The sequence below is a fragment of the Candoia aspera genome, chromosome 1, assembly GCF_035149785.1.
Source record: "Candoia aspera isolate rCanAsp1 chromosome 1, rCanAsp1.hap2, whole genome shotgun sequence".
Taxonomy (NCBI): domain Eukaryota; kingdom Metazoa; phylum Chordata; class Lepidosauria; order Squamata; family Boidae; genus Candoia; species Candoia aspera.
The window spans coordinates 278,947,885-278,969,566 of NC_086153.1; the positions used below are offsets into that span (position 1 = coordinate 278,947,885).

Here is a 21,682-nt window from a genome sequence, read left to right on the forward strand (position 1 = left end):
ACCCCCCAGATTCCGCACTGGGTCTGCCTGGAGCAGTGCGACCCCATCCAGAACCAAAGATGGTAAATTCCAGGATACACAGGAGCCCCCAACCCACAGCCACTCCATCTCACTGAGGTTCTGTCCTGTCTCCGACCAGGCACACACACATACACAAGCAGTAGTTGCAAACTTTTACTTATAGCAAGCAGCAACAAAAAGTTATGTGTAAACACAGGCATGTAAAAGCAACCAAGTTCTCACAAGTCCAGCAAACTTACCTAAATAAAGAGTTCGAAGTCCAGGGAGCAGGCACAAGAATGGTCAGGCAAATCCAGGAGTCCAAGGCATTAGCGAGGTTGTCAGCTGGTCCAGGTTCTGCTCTTATCTGCATGGGATTCTAGCTGATAGGGGAAGAGTGATTGAGCCCATGGATGCTACACTGTAGAATACTTCAGGGCTCAGATCTTTTCCTTGTGTTGTTTAATATCTTTATGAAACCATTAAGAAAGTTTATCTGTTGGTTTGGGGTGAGGTAACAGCAGTGTCTGATGATATTCAATTACATATCACCATGCTGGACTGGAGATGCTCTGGGGACTGAATTGGTAAGAGGTTGGATGGGAAGGAACAAGTTCACAGGAAGTCTAAGTGAGATGCAAGTTCTGTTCATCCATAAATATCAGATCTGGTCATTGTTTAAGAAAAGGTCACACTCCCCCAGAAGGAGTAGGCTTGGGTCACTGTTTCAGTTCTCAAATCTGTGCTGCCAAATCTTCAAGACTCATCATTGGATTATAATGACATATTAAAAATACAATGAAAATATCTGCAATAAACGAAAATCATACAACACAATACTCATAAGAACAACCAATAATACTAGTAAGTATGGTTAGTATTTATTAAATAAGGTCTGAGTAAGGATGGTAAACAATCACTCCTTAAAGGCCCACTGGAGACTGGTCCTTAAAAACTTCTGGAAGGTCATCACCGAGGGGGACCAGTTTAATATCTAGAAGGAGGTGGGTTCATAATATAAATGCCATGACTGAAAGGCATCAGCCACCCGAGTCATTAGCCATTCCCCGCTTCAAGAAAGTGGGATACCATGAGCAGCTTTTCCTGGGAGGACTTTCTTGGATCAGTTAAATCCTGTTGGAAGAGGTGGACTTTATAAGTAAAAACTAACTCTTTTAATTGCTTTTGGAAACTTACTGATAGCCAATGCAGGACCTGCAATGCAAGAGCCATGTACTATAATCACAGAGTCTAGTGTCAAGTCAACAAGCAACTGCTGTATTTTGAACCAATCCCAGATTCAGAGAGGTCTTTAAGATCAGCCCCATGTAGAATGCACTGCAATAATTTATCACACGATGATAAGGTTATTAGTCACTACAGCTAGGTAACTTGGGGGTCTTTCTGTACTCACTTCTGCTTGAACAGCAGGTAGAAGCCGTGTCCAGAGGTTTTTTTGTCCAGCTATGGCTGCCACATGAGTTAGACCATAAGTAGATCAGGAAGGATCAGCAACGGTAATTCAAGCTCAGATCACTATGACTGGACTATTGCAACACATTCTGTGGGTGGTTGCCTTTGAAGATGACTTGAAAGTATCAACTGGTATTGAGTGCAGCAGCCAGACCTCTGACCAGGGGAAATCTGCAGCTACAGAATAACACCTATTTTGTGGTCGTCATACTGGTTTCCAGGAGGCTTCCAGCCCAATTCAGAGAGCTAGTTATCACCAGCAATGCCCTATACAATGTGTTGTTGTTTATTCGTTCAGTTGCTTCCGACTCTTCATGACTTCATGGACCAGCCCACACCAGAGCTTCCTGTCGGTCATCAACACCCCCAGCTCCCCCAGGGACGAGTCCGTCACCTCTAGAATATCATCTATCCATCTTGCCCTTGGTCGGCCCCTCTTCCTTTTGCCTTCCACTCTCCCTAGTATCAGCATCTTCTCCAGGGTGTCCTGTCTTCTCATTATGTGGCCAAAGTATTTCAGTTTTGCCTTTAACACCATTCCCTCAAGTGAGCAGTCTGGCCTATACAATGTGGTTTTTGAAATATCAAGGTAAGCGACAAGGTAATGTCTGTCCTATTTGACAGCCTCAGGTCCCATTCGGTGAAAGGTAAGAGCATTTGGGCCAGATGGCAGGACTTCTCTGGGGTGGCTCACTCCCATATTATGAAATACTGTTGCTCTCTCCCCAGATACACTTATGCAGTTCATTTCTGGTCTTCTGGAAGGTACTGAAAATAGTATTTTCTTTAGTTGGTCTTTGGGTCCCTAACAATGAATAATAACCTTTAGTTATATTAATTCTATTTAGCTTTTTTTGATGAGGGTTAGGGAATGGAGATTAATGCTGTGATTTATTGATGGTGCATTGTATTCTGCCAGATCCAGGCAGCCTAGAAATGTTGTTAAATAAATAAATAAATGTTTATATGTCTACGTGTGTGTGTGTATGATGACATCTTACAAACATCGCAACGCTCCTGTCATCTTGAATTATTATTCTCATGGCGCTCATGAATCAAAACTTCCGGGGAGGTGGCTGTTTTACAGGAAAGGTGAAACCCTAAAGTTGCCCAAACTCTGGCAGGACAAGCTTTGCGAAGAGGAAAGAAGGTGAAAGGGAGATCCAGCATTCCCTTCTCCGTCCCTCACTCGCGCTTCCCCACGGAAGCCAAGCGCGCCGGCAAGAGCAGGCCCACACCTGCTCTGCTTGAAACCACGCCTCCCCCTCCGTGGAGTCCGGCCGCCGCCGCGAAGGGGAGCGAGAAACGCAGGGCGTCAAGACGGAGGCAACCAAAGTCCCGTCATGTTCCGCCGAGCGCTGCTGGGCCGCCTGCCGCCCCGCATGTTGCCGCTCGTGGCCGTAGCCCTCCTCGAAGGGAAGGAAAGGAAAGAAACTGGCCTCTGTCGCTGGCGGGTAAGGTGGGCTGTGTTGCAACAGGCGGCTTTTCCCAAGCAAAAGTCCTCACGGGCGTAAGAAGTTGGCCGCCGCGTCGGTCTTCCTCCTCCTCGTTTTTTTCGCCGAAAGTCTTCGCTCTTTTGAGTTGAAGGAAGCGAATAAAACTGAGGCAGCCTGAGCAATAGGTTTAGGGGCAAGCAAAGCCTTTTTTTTATACGGCAGGTTGGACCAGAAGCAACCACTCTCGTTTGGCCTCGCGCCTTGCGCGAACTCACCATTTTAGCTGGGGGTTGAGCTAATGGTGCGCATTGAAAGAATTAGGTCAATCCCACTCCCCATCTTGGGTGAGCAAGTTGTGCGAAGGCAGCCTTTCGTGTTTCTAGGTGACTAGAGGCTCCTTCACTTTTAACTTGTGGGATTGACTTGACAAGCCAGAAACTGCACCTGCTCTTGAAGGGCCTGGCCCTCTTTTGCCTCTAGTCAACCGGGATTGTGTTAGTTAGTTAGTTAGTTAGTTATTTTATTTACTGTCAATATAACATGTATCAGCTGCCTCATTCACTAGGATAGGGATATGGTCCAGCCAGGCAACAGGCAGAACCCTCTTTCTGTAACCTTCCCTGCTCTCCCACTGCTTTGCTTTTTTTTCCTTTCAGAAACATATTTTCCAGGGTGGGGTGGGGGGAGTGTTGCCTCTGCATATTACTGTTTTTTCTGATTCAGTGGGAAAATTTGCCTTTCCACTAGGGTTTGTTTGGGAAAGCCACAGACTTTTCACCTGTAAGAGATTGCCATCTTTAGTCTGTTGGGATTTTCATTTGCAAGAATTTACAAAGATTACATCTGATACAAGTTGCATGATGTCTGCTGTTGGCAGTCAGCATGTCAAAACCTGACTTTGAGTCTTCATACAGCCTCCACTGGTTCATACTTTACAACCAGTGCACTTTTAAAAAGACTTTCTTATGTGCCGAACAGTTTTTGTTTCATAAACTGGGCAGCTTCATAATCCTTCATAATTCATAATCTTTGGTACAGATGCCCTTTTTAATGCTAAATTTAATGAAAGTTACTAGTAGCCAATATCTGTTAAGGCAGACTCCACCAGGAATTGCTGATTTATGGTGGAATTGCATTTTGGCCAGTGTCGCCACCATCTTCCCAGTGGTTGGCTGGGCACCAAAATAGGGTGCTGGTGTATTTGCTATTCCCAACTCAGGGAATGAAATTGAGACATGAAATGGAGGTAGGGAAGCCTACCTTTTTTCAGTCCTTTCTATGGTTCATAAACTAATATAAGTAAATGTACTAATTTACAAAAACGATAGGATTTCCATGTATCTGGGAGCTTTCAGGTTTGTTTAAGTAAAACGGTTGACTAATCATAACTTTCATAATGACTAAACAGTATATAAATGGTAAAGACAACCTTAGGTTAAGGTTGACTTTGGTGACTGTATGGACATATCCTTGTAGTTTTCTTAACAACAATACAGAAGTGGTTTGCCACTGTCTTTTTCAGGGATTTTTTTTTTCAACTTTCCTGTCTAGCTTCATGGTCTCCCATCCTGATATCAGTGTGGTCCAAGTATTCTTATCTTTATTTGGGAGAGGGATTACTTAAATCTGGCAAGATGCTGCTACCTGCTGCAGCAAACTCTTGAAAGGAGACAAGTAAAATAGGTACAGTAAAATATAAATAGAATTAGTGACGGGAAAGTAAATTATGAATGCATGGTCATGAATAAATCCAAGGATTGTTCATGACTGTTGCAATGTACAGTATAGATTTCCCTGCCTTGGAATATAAATAAGTGGATCTTGGAAATCTTTGAAAGATGTGTACATACTTGGTCTGTTCTTGCTCTGCATGTGTTTAAATTTCTGATGGTTGGAAGTTAGGAAAAAATAGGGGTTGATATTGCATATATATCCGTGTGTGTGTGTGTGTGTTTGTGTGTTATTTTCTACTGAGAGGCTGCAGGTCTGAAAGATAATTAAGGTCAACAGAAATGACAGCCCTTACATGTTAATATTTGGACTAATTATTTTTGCAGTGTGAGAAGCACCCTTACTACAATCTTACCGTAAAAATCCTCAGAGCCAGGAATATTAAAGGAACAGATTTATGTAAGTATCTGGAGATGATTAGTTTCTCATTTGGATGCAGCCTTTATAATGCATTTAGTAGAACACCAACTGTTATCAGTGGGGAATGATTCTTTAAACCAGTAGTCCCAGTCATCGCCAATAGTGAGGGATAAGTATTTTCCTGGGATTGCATAACTATTGTTTGACCCCAAGAAAAGGCAACGCTTTTTTAAGAAGGTCCAACAGGTGTACCATGTTTGCCCATGTGTATGTGCACCTTTGAATCAGTTTTTGACTCCTGGTGACTGCCTGGACCAGTCCCTGCAGTTTTCTTGGCAAGGTTTTTCAGAAGTGGTTTGCCATTGCTGCCTTCCTAGGGCTGAGAGAGTGACTGGCCCAAGGTCACCCAGTTGGCTTCGTGCCTCAGATGGGACTAGAACTCACGGTCTCCCAGTTTCCAGCCCGATGCCTTAACCACTATATAGAAATTAATGAGAATTGAATCACCACCTGCTTAAGGTCATCCACAGGTTATTTAGAATGGGATTTGAAGAGTTAACAGTTTTCCTTACACAACTATTTTTCTGCTTTTGATTGTCTGTACAAGTTAGGAAGGATCAAGTGTAAAAGTGGATGACTTTCCTATTTTAACAATCCTGTCCATATCTGTTCTTTCCCATTTAGTATCCAAAGCTGACTGTTACGTGGAATTGCGTCTACCAACTGCATCACCTGTTATTTACCGAACTCGAGTTATTGACAACTCCAGTGATCCGGAATGGAATGAAACTTTTCAGTACAGGATACATGATGCAATCAAAGTAAAGGATTCCACTTTTGAAATAGAACAATAAGTAGGAGGAAAAAACTTATATTTTTGGAAATCAAAAAGTCCTGATAGGAAATCACAATTCAGTAGCCACCAATCCACTCCTCTGGCTTTGCTCACTTGTCACTGTTTCTCAGCTTCATTTTGCTACTGCAAAGTTACTCTTGGCACATGTCATGAGCCATTAAAACTAAGTCAGACAGTCTTGATAAGTCAGGGCTGTTCTTTTAAGAAGACGAAACAGCAGGTACGATAGGTCCAAACTAGCTGTTTAACCCAGATGAGTAGCAGGCAAAACTAATCTTACATTGCACACATTGTTTTGCCATCTCTTATTTGCCTAGTGATTTCATCTTCCACATAAGTCCAAAGTTTACATATGTGCAAAACCATCTAGAGTTAAACAAGGGAGAAAAATTATATATTGTGTGTTTTGGAAAAAGAGTTAACAAAAGACTTGCATCTTACTTAACACACATTTAGGTTCACATGTCATGATGGAATAAACTAACAAAGACTTTAATTTTTGCTACAAACCAGGAAAAAGAAAAAGCTTTCCAAAGTATGATTTGCCTAATTCATCCATCTAAAGATACTGTCTTCAGCAAAGGATCGTTACCTTGTCGTGGTGCTGGAGCTTGAGCACCTCAATGATGCCATGAACTAAACCGTGAAGGGCCACCCAAGACGGGAAGGTCATGACAGAGAGGTCAGACTGAATGCGATCCCTGGGGAAGGTAATGGCAACCCACCCCAGTATTCTTGCCGTGAAAACTAAATGGATCAGTACAACCAGAGATATGTCGGTATACCATCGGAAGATGAGACCCCCAGGTCGGAAGATGGTCAAAATGCTACTGGGGAGGAACAGAGGATGAGGTCAACTAGCCCCAGACGTGATGACGCAGCTAGCTCAAAGCCAAAAGGATGGCTAGCGGCCGACGGTGCTGGTGGTGAACGGCGAATCCGATGTTCTAAGGATCAACACACCATTGGAACCTGGAATGTAAGATCTATGAGCCAGGGCAAATTGGATGTGGTTATTGGTGAGATGTCAAGATTAAAGATAGACATTCTGGGCGTCAGTGAACTGCAATGGACTGGAATGGGCCACTTCACATCAAATGACCACCAGATCTACTACTGTGGACAAGAGAACCACAGAAGAAAGGGAGTAGCCTTCATAATTAATAGTAAAGTGGCTAAAGCAGTGCTTGGATACAACCCAAAAAACGACAGAATGATTTCAATTCGAATTCAGGGCAACCCATCTAACATCACAGTGATCCAAATATACGCCCCAACCACAAATGCTGAAGAAGCTGAAGTAGAGCAGTTCTATGAGGATCTGCAGCACCTACTGGACAACACGCCTAAAAGAGATGTTATTTTCATCACGGGAGACTGGAATGCTAAGGTGGGCAGTCAAATGACACCTAGAATTACAGGTAAGTATGGCCTGGGAGAACAAAATGAAGCAGGACATAGGCTGATAGAATTTTGCCAAGACAATTCACTCTGCATAACAAACACTCTCTTCCAACAACCTAAGAGACGGCTTTATACATGGACTTCACCAGATGGACAACACCGAAATCAGATTGATTACATCCTTTGCAGCCAAAGGTGGCGGACATCTGTACAGTCGGTAAAAACAAGGCCTGGAGCTGACTGTAGTTCAGATCACGAACTTCTTCTTGCACAATTTAGGATCAGACTCAAGAGATTAGGGAAGACCCACAGATCAGCTAGATATGAGCTCACTAATATTGCTAAGGAATATGCAGTGGAGGTGAAGAATAGATTTAAGGGACTGGACTTAGTAGATAGGGTCCCGGAAGAACTCTGGACAGAAGTTCGCAGCATTGTTCAGGAGGCGGCAACAAAATACATCCCAAAGAAAGAGAAAACCAAGAAGGCAACATGGCTGTCTGCTGAGACACTAGAAGTAGCCCAAGAAAGAAGGAAAGCAAAAGGCAACAGTGATAGGGGGAGATATGCCCAATTAAATGCAAAATTCCAGAGGTTAGCCAGAAGAGATAAGGAATTATTTTTAAACAAGCAATGCGCGGAAGTGGAAGAAGACAATAGAATAGGAAGGACAAGAGACCTCTTCCAGAAAATTAGAAACATTGGAGGTAAATTCCAGGCCAAAATGGGTATGATCAAAAACAAAGATGGCAAGGACCTAACAGAAGAAGAAGAGATCAAGAAAAGGTGGCAAGAATATACAGAAGACCTGTATAGGAAGGATAACAATATCGGGGATAGCTTTGACGGTGTGGTCAGTGAGCTAGAGCCAGACATCCTGAAGAGTGAGGTTGAATGGGCCTTAAGAAGCATTGCTAATAAGGCAGTAGGAGACGACGGCATCCCAGCTGAACTGTTCAAAATCTTGCAAGATGATGCTGTCAAGGTAATGCATGCTATATGCCAGCAAATTTGGAAAACACAGGAATGGCCATCAGACTGGAAAAAATCAACTTATATCCCCATACCAAAAAAGGGAAACACTCAAGAATGTTCAAACTATCGAACAGTGGCACTCATTTCACATGCCAGTAAGGTAATGCTCAAGATCCTGCAAGGTAGACTTCAATTCATGGAGCAAGAATTGCCAGTTGTACAAGCTGGGTTTAGAAAAGGCAGAGGAACTAGGGACCAAATTGCCAATATCCGCTGGATAATGGAAAAAGCCAGGGAGTTTCAGAAAAACATCTATTTCTGTTTTATCGACTATTCTAAAGCCTTTGACTGTGTGGACCATAACAAATTGTGGCAAGTTCTTAGTGGTATGGGGATACCAAGTCATCTTGTCTGCCTCCTGAAGAATCTGTATAACGACCAAGTAGCAACAGTAAGAACAGACCAGGGAACGACGGACTGGTTTAAGATTGGGAAAGGAGTACGGCAGGGCTGTATACTCTCACCCTACCTATTCAACTTGTACGCAGAACACATCATGCGACATGCTGGGCTTGAGGAATCCAAGGCTGGAGTTAAAATCGCTGGAAGAAACATTAACAATCTCAGATATGCAGATGATACCACTTTGATGGCTGAAAGCGAAGAGGAACTGAGGAGCCTTATGATGAAGGTGAAAGAAGAAAGTGCAAAAGCTGGCTTGCAGCTAAACCTCAAAAAAACCAAGATTATGGCAACCAGCTTGATTGATAACTGGCAAACGGAGAAAATGTAGAAGCAGTGAAAGACTTTGTATTTCTAGGTGCAAAGATTACTGCAGATGCTGACTGCAGTCAGGAAATCAGAAGACGCTTAATCCTTGGGAGAAGAGCAATGACAAATCTCGATAAAATAGTGAAGAGCAGAGACATCACACTGACAACAAAGGTCCGCATAGTTAAAGCAATGGTGTTCCCCGTAGTAACATATGGCTGTGAGAGCTGGACCATAAGGAAGGCTGAGAGAAGGAAGATTGATGCTTTTGAACTGTGGCGTTGGAGGAAAATTCTGAGAGTGCCTTGGACTGCAAGAAGATCAAACCAGTCCATCCTCCAGGAAATAAAGCCAGACTGCTCACTTGAGGGAACGATATTAAAGGCAAAACTGAAATACTTTGGTCACATAATGAGAAGACAGGACACCCTGGAGAAGATGCTGATGCTAGGGAGAGTGGAGGGCAAAAGGAAGAGGGCCGACCAAGGGCAAGGTGGATGGATGATATTCTAGAGGTGACGGATTCGTCCCTGGGGGAGCTGGGGATGTTGACGACCGACAGGAAGCTCAGGCGTGGGCTGGTCCATGAAGTCACGAAGAGTCGGAAGCGACTAAACGAATAAACAAACAAAAAAAAGATACTGTGCCCTATTACAGATGAGCAGCTCGCCTTGTAGCTAATATGGGAAAGTTTGCCTGCTTCTAAGTGTGCCCTGTAATGCAAAAGTGCAGTACTATATTACAATTGTGATTGAATTATTTTCTTATTGTTGTCCCATCCTACTTACCAAATTCCATAGCTATGGAGTAGGAACCTAATCCCTTGTGTGTTACTGCAGTCATTTGTGAATGTTCTGGTTTGTTTTCATAGGGAAGAGGTTTTAGCAGGACTTTGCTTAGGGTCGAAGACTAGCTGCCAGTCAGATAATGCAAATGTTCAAAAGAAACAGTAAGAGACAAAAGATACAATTCTCAAGCAATACATTAAATTATCTTTAACATGGTTTAGAATTAACCATAAATGTTTAGATCAAAATCAAGTTTATATAAAAAAACTCTGAACTGCAATAACTACAGAACAGTACTTTGGAACCTTTCTGGAGGTATCAGAGACAAATCGACAAGTAAAAAGATATAATTTTTTTTCATCCAGCTTGCCAGGATTAGTGGCTAAGGGAGGCATGATTAAATCCAAGAACCTTTGTGAACATGTAATTAATTTGCTTTCTAGGCTTGAATGCCACTCAAACTGAATATCAACTTTGAAAAGCTTGGACAATTTCTTAGTACTTGTAGCACTGTCTCAGTTTCCTCTGCCAGACAGGCATAACGTTCCTTGCCATGGTATGCTATTAAGTCTTCCTTCCATTAATGTGGAAGGCAAAGCATTTAATCTGGCCAAAGAGAAGGTTCTCCTGTGAAACAAGCATAAAATATTTGTCAGATAATTAGCTGGAGTTGAAGCATTACTAATTAGGTCACCAACACAAGTTAGGAGGAGTTTATGTTCCAGCCTTTCTTGAGAGCAATTCAACAGACACATTGCTTACAATCTATTATGGCTTTTTGAGAAATAAAGTGATTAGACACCACAGAATCTGATAACCAATTCAATAGTATTCTTTTGATAATTAAAAGCGTTCTGTAAGAATCAGAAACATAAGGAAATTTTCAGTAAAAAACAATTTTAGCCAGAATTTAAGGCAGAAAAATCACATGTGAGCTTTTAAAGAAATTTAATTTAAATTAAGTTATTTCCTCAGAAAATTACAAATAATTTTTAAAATTATATATTTGATAATATTTCAGAAATAAAACCAAAACCAGAAACAGGGGAAAATATTTATTAAAAAAAAACAATTTATCTTATTTATAGTCATGTGTACAAATGGCCTACCCTATAGCAAAATTATTTTTTGTATTTATATACTGTTGAATTGCCTCATTGATTTGAGTGCTGAATTGAACTGAATTGACTCAACTCATTCAAAAAGATCCAACAGCATTCTAAGAGGATGAGAAATGAAGGGCAGAAACTAGAGTTTTTGCTGTACAACAAAGCTTTTTAAGTATTGGTTCTTGTAGAACAGAACATTCATTTGGGCTTTAGGCAGTAGTAAAATGTCCTGGGCCAGTACTAGCCACCTGCTGAGAATCAAAATATCAAGTAATGATTTGGGGAAGTCTTGAAAAGTCTTCAGAATTTCTCACATATTAGAATGTATGGTAAGAAAAAAAAGTCACTCTGCATCTTCTTTAACAGAAGAAGTAGTAAGAAAGACACTCTTGTAGAAAGCCATATAACTTGCTTGCTTGTATTTGGTGGATATTGTGCCTTATGTAACAGGTTGGCATCTAAATTATCTACTCAGGGCTTATATTTGATTAGAAGAACAGATACTTGGTTCTTCCAAGTTTAATTAATATATACTATATTGGCTTTTAATGAAAAACTGTTTTATTAAAAAGCCCAAATCTATAATGGAGTATGTAAAATTGGCAGCTCAGTATATTAGCAATGAATTTTTTAAAACTCAAAACATTTTACTTTTTTCCTTGAACATCATATTTAGTGCACACCATTCTTTCTCTGTTGTTTTGGCTTTTCTCTTTCTCCTGTTTTTTTAGAACACACTTGAACTGACTCTGTTTGATGAAGATGTTCTTATAAGCGATGAACTTACTTCCGTCGTGTTTGATGTTACAGGGATTGAGGAAGGCCATTTGCTGAAAAACACTTTCAAGCTAAAAGAGGTTAGGTTTTTTGCTGCTTGGTGCATTAAAAAAATCAAGGTTAAACTTGGTTTTGCTTCTGAATACTTACGTTGGCAGTGACTAATGAATATTTTAATCAGTTACATTAGCTGTATTCCTCCTGTTGCAGGGAGCAATCTATAACTGAATAAGAAGATCCTGTAATTTTTGATGAGTTATGATGCTGGGAGAACCATATGGGATTCCTAAATCTGGATGTTCATTTATACTATTTGGAAATTGTGGAGCCCTACAGCTTATTCCTAATGTCTCCACGTTGGCAGCTCTTGGGTTGATTTAATTTTCAAGGAATATGAAACTGAGAACGACACCTACATTTTACTGTTTTGTTTATTTGCACCTTTTATTAAATTTTGCATTTGATGTTGCATAATACATTTGGCAGAGAAATGAAACTTCTGCTTTTTTTTTTTTTTACTGAAACATATTATCTTTTGGATTGGACTAGCCTCTGAAAACTATACAAATATGTTCTGAATTATGTCATAGTCCTTAAGTGAAATGTATTAATATAATTATTATACTCACATATAATATATTAATATAATACTCATTTATCTCCAGGATAAGGAAGAACTGGATGTAGAATTTTTTATGGAGAAAAGGTAAGAACACACAATCCAGTCATACAATCTAGAGTTCTAAATGTGGGCTGGGAAATGCCATAATAAATTAAATTATACCTTGCACCTAAAAGATTAATAGGATTAGATTAATTTTTAAAGTAATTTTGAGGTTTTTCAAGTCTTGTGTGGTTTCTCTAAAAAGGTTTTTAACCAATTAACCAATTATTTATTTATTTATTATGTAATAAATAAATTTATGAAACAAAATTGTGAAGTGATGCCCCACTTGTAAACAGAAGGACACAGATGTGTTGCTTCATTGGATAATGATGGCTTCTGTGCAGAAGAAGCTCCTGGTATCAAAGCAAAGTACTTTGTTGAAACAAATTGGCTTTGTTTTGATCTTTGTCAAAACAGTTTGCTGAAGCAAATCCTGACTGATCTGTACAGGCTTAGTTAAAAAGCAGTGTTTGCCAAAGAAAAATAATAGGACACACATGCTTATTAACAAAACCTTGGTGTTGCATGTGCAGATAAGCCTTTGTCTGTGGGAAGAATGGAGAAAATGTTACAGTTCCATCTTCTTCTGAGGTTAAAGTAAGGGGTATCTTAACTGCTTGCAGATGGCTGAGGATTGCTATTAGAACTTGACATATCTTACTGTATCTCCAGTTTTTCTGGAGGAAGAGGTAAGTAGATGATAGATCCTTTCATAGAAAACAGTCTTAAGATTTGATTTGCGCAGTTCCTCAATATACAGTATCTGCAAGTTTTTAAAATTGTTAATGGCAAAACAGTTGTAGGACATTAAAGACTGCTTAGCCAGTTTTTGCAAATGGAGTTTCTCTGATGTCAAGAATAGAAACTTGGAATTTTGGACTACAATGTCTGTCATCCCTCACTATTTTCCATGCTGGCTAGGACTCAAAGGGGTTATCTTTCCTGGGAAACAACTACCCCAACCTTAAGTTATAAATTAAAGAGCCCAAAAAGGAACATAATAATATATGTAAAATATTTTTGTTGCTGTTCATGGCAATACTTTTATGTTTATAGTTCTGATGCTCCTGGTGAAGTTATCACAAATGGAGTCCTTGTGGTGAGTATTTAATGAATTGGAAAAGTACCTGCTTTATAACTACCATTTATTGTGGAATTGTAAAGTTAGGGTTTGCAGTCTTGACAAGAGAATATTTCTCAAATTCAAGTCATTTTTCATCTGCTGGAGATATTAAAATATTTTGTCAAGGACTCTGAAATGTATAAAATTCATAGTAAAATTAGAATATTTATTGTCAGCTCAACAATGGAAAGCTTGTAATATTAATAAAGCATCACAGAATAGTAAATTGATTACTAAAATCCTCTCTAGGTCTTTTCTACCTTCATGCAACGTTTTCTACATTGATTTGTCAGCTCTAGAAAACTTGTGTACTAATAACAAATTCTGGGACATGATTTATTTGAATAGTCAGTTCAGTTAGAATGGCATCCCTATTAAGCTTCTCAACAAACCAAGCTTCCACAGAACACAAGATGAAAACCATAAATGAATTTTCCCAGAAATTGAATTATATTTCATACAGGCACAGAGGTAAACATTCCTTTCTCTTAATTGAATGTTATTTTAGGAGACTTTTTCCTATTAAATTTCCTATTACATATTGTTGCCTGTGCCTGGTACCTATCTTTTTTTTGAAGTGCAAAAAAACCTGAGAAGAGTAAACATTATTTTCAGTGATTTTTAAATACAATTAATTAGCTAGCCAGTGAAAAAACACAATTACTTTGAATTATAAAACATGACAATTCAAACCATTTTATTCTGCATTAACTGTTCTAGAACTTAACCAAATGGAGACACAATTTCCAAACCCAATATTTATTTCTGATTACTTCTTTCCACATAGGCTTGTCCTTGCCTTTACCTGCAAGGGACAATTAACAAAGATCAGAATACAAAGGTGAGAGAACAAGGTAGGTGTGTTTTGTTATGTTTCCTCTTTCATCATAATTTTATGATAGATAAAATCATTACTATGCCTGTATCTGGGATTCAGTGATTTAGTAGAGGCGCAAAACTTTAAGTTAAATGAAATTCAAGTCTGAATTCAAGTGATTCTAAAAAGCAATAGTAGAATCAGATCAAATGAGGTATAGTTTTATAGGTTACATGGAGTTTTCTCAGACTGATCTAGAAAGCAGAGGAGTAAGTGAATAAAAATTTGAAGTATGTGTGAGAAAGAGAAGGCAACTTGTGCTTAGTTATTTTTGTGGATATGTGAAATTTGGTTTTGAATCAGTTATGTTTGTTTTAATGAGCTTCTTCCCTTTACGGCTATCAGGTTACTGGGTGAGTCTGGATGAATTGCTTCTGTAAAATTTTCATCATGTCACTCCTCCCCCAAACTATAAGATAGAGATGATCTTATTTTGTTATTTTATTTTGAATAAATGTGTGATTTTCTTTAGGATTCTTCTTCCCTTTCCAGGTGATGTATTCCCCCCCCCATTTAGGAATTAACAAAAGGCTGTATAAACATGGAAGATAGATGATAACCCATCTGTTTTAGAGAAAATCTCCAAGTGTATAAGCTTGATACTTGAATACGTTTTTCTTGAATATAACACTCTTAGAAAGTAATGTTAGCAGAATTAGCTTCCAGCTTTAATCAAATTTAAATGTTGTTTATTTCAAACACAGTGAACATTTCAATTCATAATATGCCAGTTATATATTTTATAAATTAATGTTCTGTATAATTGTAACAGAATGCTTCAGGAAGCCTTTCTTAATCTTTTTACCCTGAAGGAACACTTGAAATAATTTTCAGGTGTCATGGAACTCCTGCATAAAAATCGCAAAAAATATGAAAACTTCATAATACAGTTCACTTCTGACCTACACAATCCATGTTTTATATTTACAAGAACAGCAAAGTGGCAGGCCAGCAGCTGAGTTGTGGTGTGTAAAAATTCCCAGTGCTGTGAGTGCTAGCATTGCACAGTGTGTGAAGTTCAAAAAATGAGGGGTTTTTTTCTAATTACAATCTTTCTTGGAACCCCTAGCAACCTCTTATTAAACTCTACTTGAGAAAGGCTTCCTCAGGAGATGGCACATTCTCTTTCAGTGGAAATGTTTAAACAGAGACTGAATGACCATGTGTCAGGGATGCTGTAGTAATTGATGTTGGGACTGGGCAGGGTGATCTCCAAGGTCCCTTCCCACCTTTACATCTATGATTCTATGAGGTTAAGATCAGATCTATAATATAAGAGTGTGGCATTTTGCTCTTCCTTCTTTGGATTCCCTCCTGTTTATAGTCTACCCTAGTGTTCTCAACCTTGGCCACTTGAAGATGTGTGGACTTCAACTCCCAGAATTCCCCAGCCAGACATGCTGGCTGGGAAGTTCTGGGAGCTGAAGTCCACACATCTTCAAGTGGCCAAGGCTGAGAAACACTGGTTTATCTTATTTTTTCTGAATCATATATATTCTAAATTCTTACTGTCATTTTAGAAAGCAGTCAATTCAGGCTTTCACTTCCGGGATCTTATGAGAAGCAGTTAAGCAAGCCATGCAAGCCAGACTCCAATCAGACCTGTGGGATCCCATTTGTCTTTCACATAGGGAAAGAGATGTGCTCAGAACTGAGTGTGGAGCTGGAAAGAACTATTACAGTTCTTCAGGTGAGAAATGGATACACATTCCATGTTTAGGATCAGGCCTGCAACTGGGGTCTCTGTCACCTGGGGCAAACATGGATTCCGTGCCCATTTTGGCGCTCCCCCAGTGCTCATTTTGGCGCTCCCCAGTGCTCATTTTGGCACCTCCCCAGCATGGCGCCCGGAGCACACGCCCCGCTTGCCCCCCCTAGTTGCGGCCCTGTTTAGGACGCTTACAAATATACTTTCCGTATGAAATATGCTGTATCTTTTTCAGGATGGAGTGAGTCCTGACTTTGAAAAACACAGTACTGTTCTTGGATCAGGGACTGTTCCATTTCATTCACTATCTCTGGGAAAGGAAGTGGACATAACTGTACCACTTGGAAAGGTAACGTTTATTGTTTTCTATTATTGTATTTTTCATAGATTGCACCACCCAGTCAGCAATTTATATATTTATTCATTTAACAAATTTACATGGCTGCCTATCTTAACCAATGTATTCTGGATGGTGAACAGGAATGAACGTAAAAACACAGTGAACAGATAAAAAACAATGAAAAGTTTAGTTGAGGGACCCTTAAAACTATCTTTAACAGCATAAAGCACACACATGCTGGGCTCTACTAACATTCTAGTCCCAGCGCCAGGTCTACAAGGCCTTCTGGAAAATCAATCAATTATTTAATTAATTACTGAATCAGGTTTTTTTTTCTTGTAACCTCTTTCAGAATCTTTTGTGTTTCATCTTAGGGACTAAGTGTGGATCTAAAGGTGAAAGCTGAAGAAATGTGAGTGAATTCTTCTTTGCAGATGGGGGCTGACTTGTGCTTACAAACTTTCCTCAGAGATTGTTCTGGGACTTCATTTTTATTTGTTTTTTTGGATTTATGGTTGTAAGTCAAAGAAAAGTCACTGGGAGTTGGGTGGCATATAAATTACTATTATTATTAATTATTATATGTGCTATATACAGTATGTGCATTTCGGCTGAAGCTGAACACTGAGGTTTTTGCAACAAAATCTCCCAATGTCACTTCTTTGCTTGTCAGATAGATAGATAGATAGATCTTCTGATAGATTATCATCTTTCTTTCTCTCTCTCTCTCTCTCTCTCACACACACACACACACACACACACACACACACATTCTAATGTCCTGTGTATATGCTTTTCACTTTGGGTAATTTTTCCCTTTTTGAACATGGCCATGATTTAGTTTTAGGATTTTTAAACAAGACCTTTGGCAGCTGTTTATATTTCCTCTTGAGGAGCAACAGATTTTTATATTCCTTAAAGCAGGAAATCAGTTGTTTCTTAGCTGCGTGACATTCACTATCAAACCAAGGTTGATTGAAAGAGTGCTGATTCCTGTTTACACCAGCTGGGTGAGTGGAGAGAATTGGCTGAAGAAGCTGAACTAGTTGAGTATAAGATGGCAAAATTTGGTCAGAGGACCTGTCATCAAGAATAGCTGTACAAAGTTGGAGTGCCTTATCAGTAGAGAGCATTTGGGTTAATTTATCATTCATGTGAGCTGTCCATTTCATTCATATTTGACCCATGGGGGTATCTTCAGATGGAATAGGATATATTTCCAAAAAGGGAACACCAAAGGGCTTCAAAAACAGTACGTTGGGACAGTGATCACTCTCGGGGAGGTTGTCAATCTGCAATTGAAGGACTGAGGAACATAGATTTCTTGATATGGCACTCTAATCAATCAAAGAGGGCCTTGTACCAGCCCAATGTGAAAACTCTGCAGGATAGTCGGTAATGATGGTGCCGTTAATAATTTGGAGATCCAACTTGTAAAATGTTTGCAACATATATATCCACAAAGTCTATTCCCCTTTTTCACTTATATCTGTTTTTACTGCTTAAGAATCTTACCAAAATGGAATCTTATTTCTTAGTTTTGTCCATGATTCAGTCCCAAGTATTTGAAGTTAGAGTGATATTTTGTAAACATACTGGAAAGATAGGTATGTTGCTGTTGTCTGGAATAGTTGTTACTGATATTCTTTTTATTAGTAAACTAAAAATGTTTATATAATTGCAATTGGTCTGAGACAATAGTAAATTGCATTGTATAAATCAGATTATTTCTTGATTCAGTTCTATGTTGTCAATCAGCTGGATTTAGGACAGGGATCTTTATTTACAACTATTCCCCTTTTCTGAATGGAGAAATAATTGAGAGATCTTTCTCCAGTGTGTTGAATGGAGTATGAAGCTTTTGAAACACACATGCTCATCCCCCCCCCCCCCGCTTTAACCCTATTGTATAAACTAGGACAAAGGATCTTGATGTACGTCTTGGTTTTGACCTTTGTAAAGAAGAGCGAGAATTTTTGGAAAAAAGGAAGAAAATTGTATCTCAGGCACTAAAGAACACACTCAAATTGAGAGAAGACCCCAATAAAGATAAGGTATGTGACTTATTAGAATTTAGTGAAATATGTATAATTTATAATTAGATAAAGGGTTCTGTAAACATTCTTTAAATATCTGTCATAGTTAGTATATTAATAAGAGGTGTCTTTTACATAACAGTTTGAGCTTTCTCCTCATTCTTATTTATTTAAGGTGCCTGTTGTGGCAGTCCTAGGATCTGGGGGAGGGATAAGAGCACTGTCATCATTTTATGGAAGTTTGCTTGGTCTTCAGCAGCTAAATCTTCTGGATTGTATTACGTATCTTTCTGGGATTTCTGGCTCTACATGGTATGTATCTATGGTAGGTATTTCTTACATTGAAAATCAAGTAACAAGATACTGTTTTGCTCTTTGGACTATTTGCTAAAATCATGTTTCACTCTACTATTTGAACAAATAGATAATTAGCCACAAAAACTTAGATTCATATAATAATAATGTTCCTTTTTCTTGTCTGACCATTGTTCAGATATAGTATGCCCTTTTGGGTTGCACAGTTCTGTGCCTCTATATGCACTGTCTGCCTCTCATTGGGTTTGGAATAATTATTAATTTTCTTTCCTTTTAGTTTTATATTTCTCTATTTTTACCTGTTGTATTGTTTCTTGACTGCTGGCCTTATGGCTGTAGTTAATATTTGACTTGATAATAAGAACATTTCAGTATCTCCTTTTTTTAAATAGTAATTTTATTAAAAAAAACTACAATAAAAAACTAATACAAACTACAACAATAAAAAACTAATACAAACTAAAGGAAATAGAAGGTGCAGAAAAGAAATAGAAAAGAAAGAAAAGAAAGAAAAAATATGAATATAGTAAATGAAAAGAAAAGAAATATATAAAGAAATGACTTCCCCCTTCATCACAAGTATAAACAATTTTAGTAACTTATCACCTTCTCTTAAAATACAACAAATGATCTCTTCTTCCCATATTCCATCTCTTATCTATAAACAAATCCTTTAAAAACCTCATCATTTCAATCCTGATCAGCAAAAGTCCATTAAGGGTTACCAGAGATAACAGCATATCTATTTTAACCTTGATCAAATAGACCAACTTTATATTCCTCCCTTTTACTTTTAACAATCTTGGTCTTTAGTCCCTTCAAATAATGTCCTAGAACTTGATTTCTTTTCATTTTTCCCTTGTCCCTTCTCACAAAATTCTTCAAAGCTTTAACAAGCCTCTTTTGTAAATCCAATATAGGAAGATTATCCAGGTCACTCTCTTGGTTTGTTATTTGTATATCCCTTTTAATTATTAAGACATCAGCCGGTTTCTTTTGTATGTCCAGTGTAGCATCTTTTTCCATACCGTTCTTGAGGCTTGTCATTTTTAAATCCACTTTCAGAGCAGTCTCAGCCTTGTCCAGTAAAGCTTGTTCCTCTTCCATAACATCTTTTAAACCCAGTCTATCTATAGAGGCAGACACTCTTAAAATTAACTTCTGGTCCATTGTTCAAAAATATCCTTCAATACATAGAATGTTAAAATATTTTGCTCCATTTTGTATTAGTCAAATTTAAGTGTTCTCCTTTAATTGTAATCTTTCATTCCTTTTGTTCCCTCTACTGTCCAACCTTCAAAGTCCCATCCTATCATGTTTTTTTAAAGCATTCAAAACAATTGTATTTTCCCATGGGAAGTATTCTTATAATTAATTCCAAAATCTTATTTCAAATTTATCTGGACCCTTATCCATCTGTAACTTTCTAAAATCAAAGTTTTAATCACCCTTGTGCTGTTTATTCCAGAAAAAAAAATTAAGTCGTTAAATTAGTATTTAAAACTTCTTTCGTTAAGGATTGAAGGAAACCCATTGGGTGCTGTAAAAGTTGTTGATCCAAAAGTTCCTAATAGCTGAAAAGCAGTTAAGAAGCAATTTCTGAAAGTGGTTAGAAAAGGAAGTATGTGAACCCAGAGCAAGATAGTTATTCCCTTGTTTCTCAGAGCTCTAAACCTGCCAGAAACCAACGTCTTGCAGTCTCCTCACGAGGACCAACTGTATGGAACACTTGTGGGCGATCTCAGGTCCTCTCCTTCTCTGGAGAAGAATTATGAAGAGTTAGTCTACTCACTCGCTCTTTGTTCTGTCACGGTCATCAGCTCTGTTTTTTAGTGGATCCATCTGCAGTTTGCCATTTCTTCTCTGGAAGCAGAACATTTCTGTATTTCCTAAAGTAAAATTGAGCTCTTTCAGTAATTATTTTAAAATAGGATTATCAATTGAATTCTCTGCCACTTTTTTCTTTCTTTTTTGTAAACATGATGAATGTTTACAAATTCTGGATATACTTAGAACAGAATTTGAAATTATATTTCTTTGTGTGTGTATTTATGTAGTATGCACTTTCTCCTGTTCTATTAATAGCTTTCTTGAAGCTATATAATCTAGAAATCTTCCTTATTGGTTGGATTCTTTTTAGTCATTTTCTGATACTATCTTCAGGCAGACAGGCTCAGTACTTTTAGCCCAGGAGTCAGCACCTTTTTCAAACAGTAATGTCACATTTGCTAAACAAACATAATAAACCAAAAGTCACATTTGCCAAATGAATGAATGAATACATATTTAAACCCAGCATCCACACAATCTAATCAAACCTATGCATTATCTATCTGTAACCTTATGAGATCTTTTGAAGAAACAGAGATTCTTCAAAATTTGGTTATCCTCCAATGATTCTGCCATTTTTACTTTTACTTTCTCGTTTTGGTGGCCAATGGTATGGCAGATAATATAGTGCTGATATATATCATGCCCAGATTGCAACAGATTGGGACAGCCGATAAATCTCATAAATAAACAAATAAATTATGCTGTCAACCTCATTCTAGCCTTTCCTAGCCTAAATTCTTCTTAATGCAACTGTAGAATGTGACTGCTTAGCAATTCATTAGAGCTTGATGGGAAGACCCATCAAATTGTTTAATGACCACCATGCTTTGGAATGCTGCATGCCATGCACCAGTCCAAAATAAGGCTCACATGTTGATCTTTGGTCTTGTAGCCCTATCAGTTTACTACTGAATGGGAAAACATGGTTGTTGACATCATTCAGAAAACCTGCTTCTTGTATAAACAACTCAAAACCAAACCAAAGATACATAACTTTTGTGACAATACCCCTTTTTAGAGTCCCACTGCCACAATATGATACGGGTTTTTCTCTTATGAGAAGTTTTGGATTTGGGGAACAGGTTTTCATCCAACACTTAAAT

At 38.5% G+C, this 21,682-nt stretch overlaps 1 protein-coding gene across 1 annotated transcript in view; it reads left to right on the forward strand.

Annotated features, from left to right (window-relative positions):
* Positions 1 to 2,810: 2,810 nt before the first annotated feature.
* Positions 2,811 to 21,682, forward strand: part of PLA2G4F (phospholipase A2 group IVF) — a 28,912-nt gene continuing 10,040 nt past the window's right edge. Inside the window, exons 1-12 of the mRNA XM_063289901.1 lie at positions 2,811 to 2,927; positions 4,967 to 5,039; positions 5,685 to 5,821; positions 11,635 to 11,760; positions 12,346 to 12,386; positions 13,404 to 13,446; positions 14,258 to 14,328; positions 15,872 to 16,037; positions 16,291 to 16,404; positions 16,770 to 16,807; positions 18,314 to 18,449; positions 18,607 to 18,743. Coding sequence (XP_063145971.1) covers positions 2,817 to 2,927; positions 4,967 to 5,039; positions 5,685 to 5,821; positions 11,635 to 11,760; positions 12,346 to 12,386; positions 13,404 to 13,446; positions 14,258 to 14,328; positions 15,872 to 16,037; positions 16,291 to 16,404; positions 16,770 to 16,807; positions 18,314 to 18,449; positions 18,607 to 18,743 — 1,193 coding nt within the window. The 5' untranslated portion in view covers positions 2,811 to 2,816. The remainder of the gene's footprint in view (positions 2,928 to 4,966; positions 5,040 to 5,684; positions 5,822 to 11,634; positions 11,761 to 12,345; positions 12,387 to 13,403; positions 13,447 to 14,257; positions 14,329 to 15,871; positions 16,038 to 16,290; positions 16,405 to 16,769; positions 16,808 to 18,313; positions 18,450 to 18,606; positions 18,744 to 21,682) is intronic.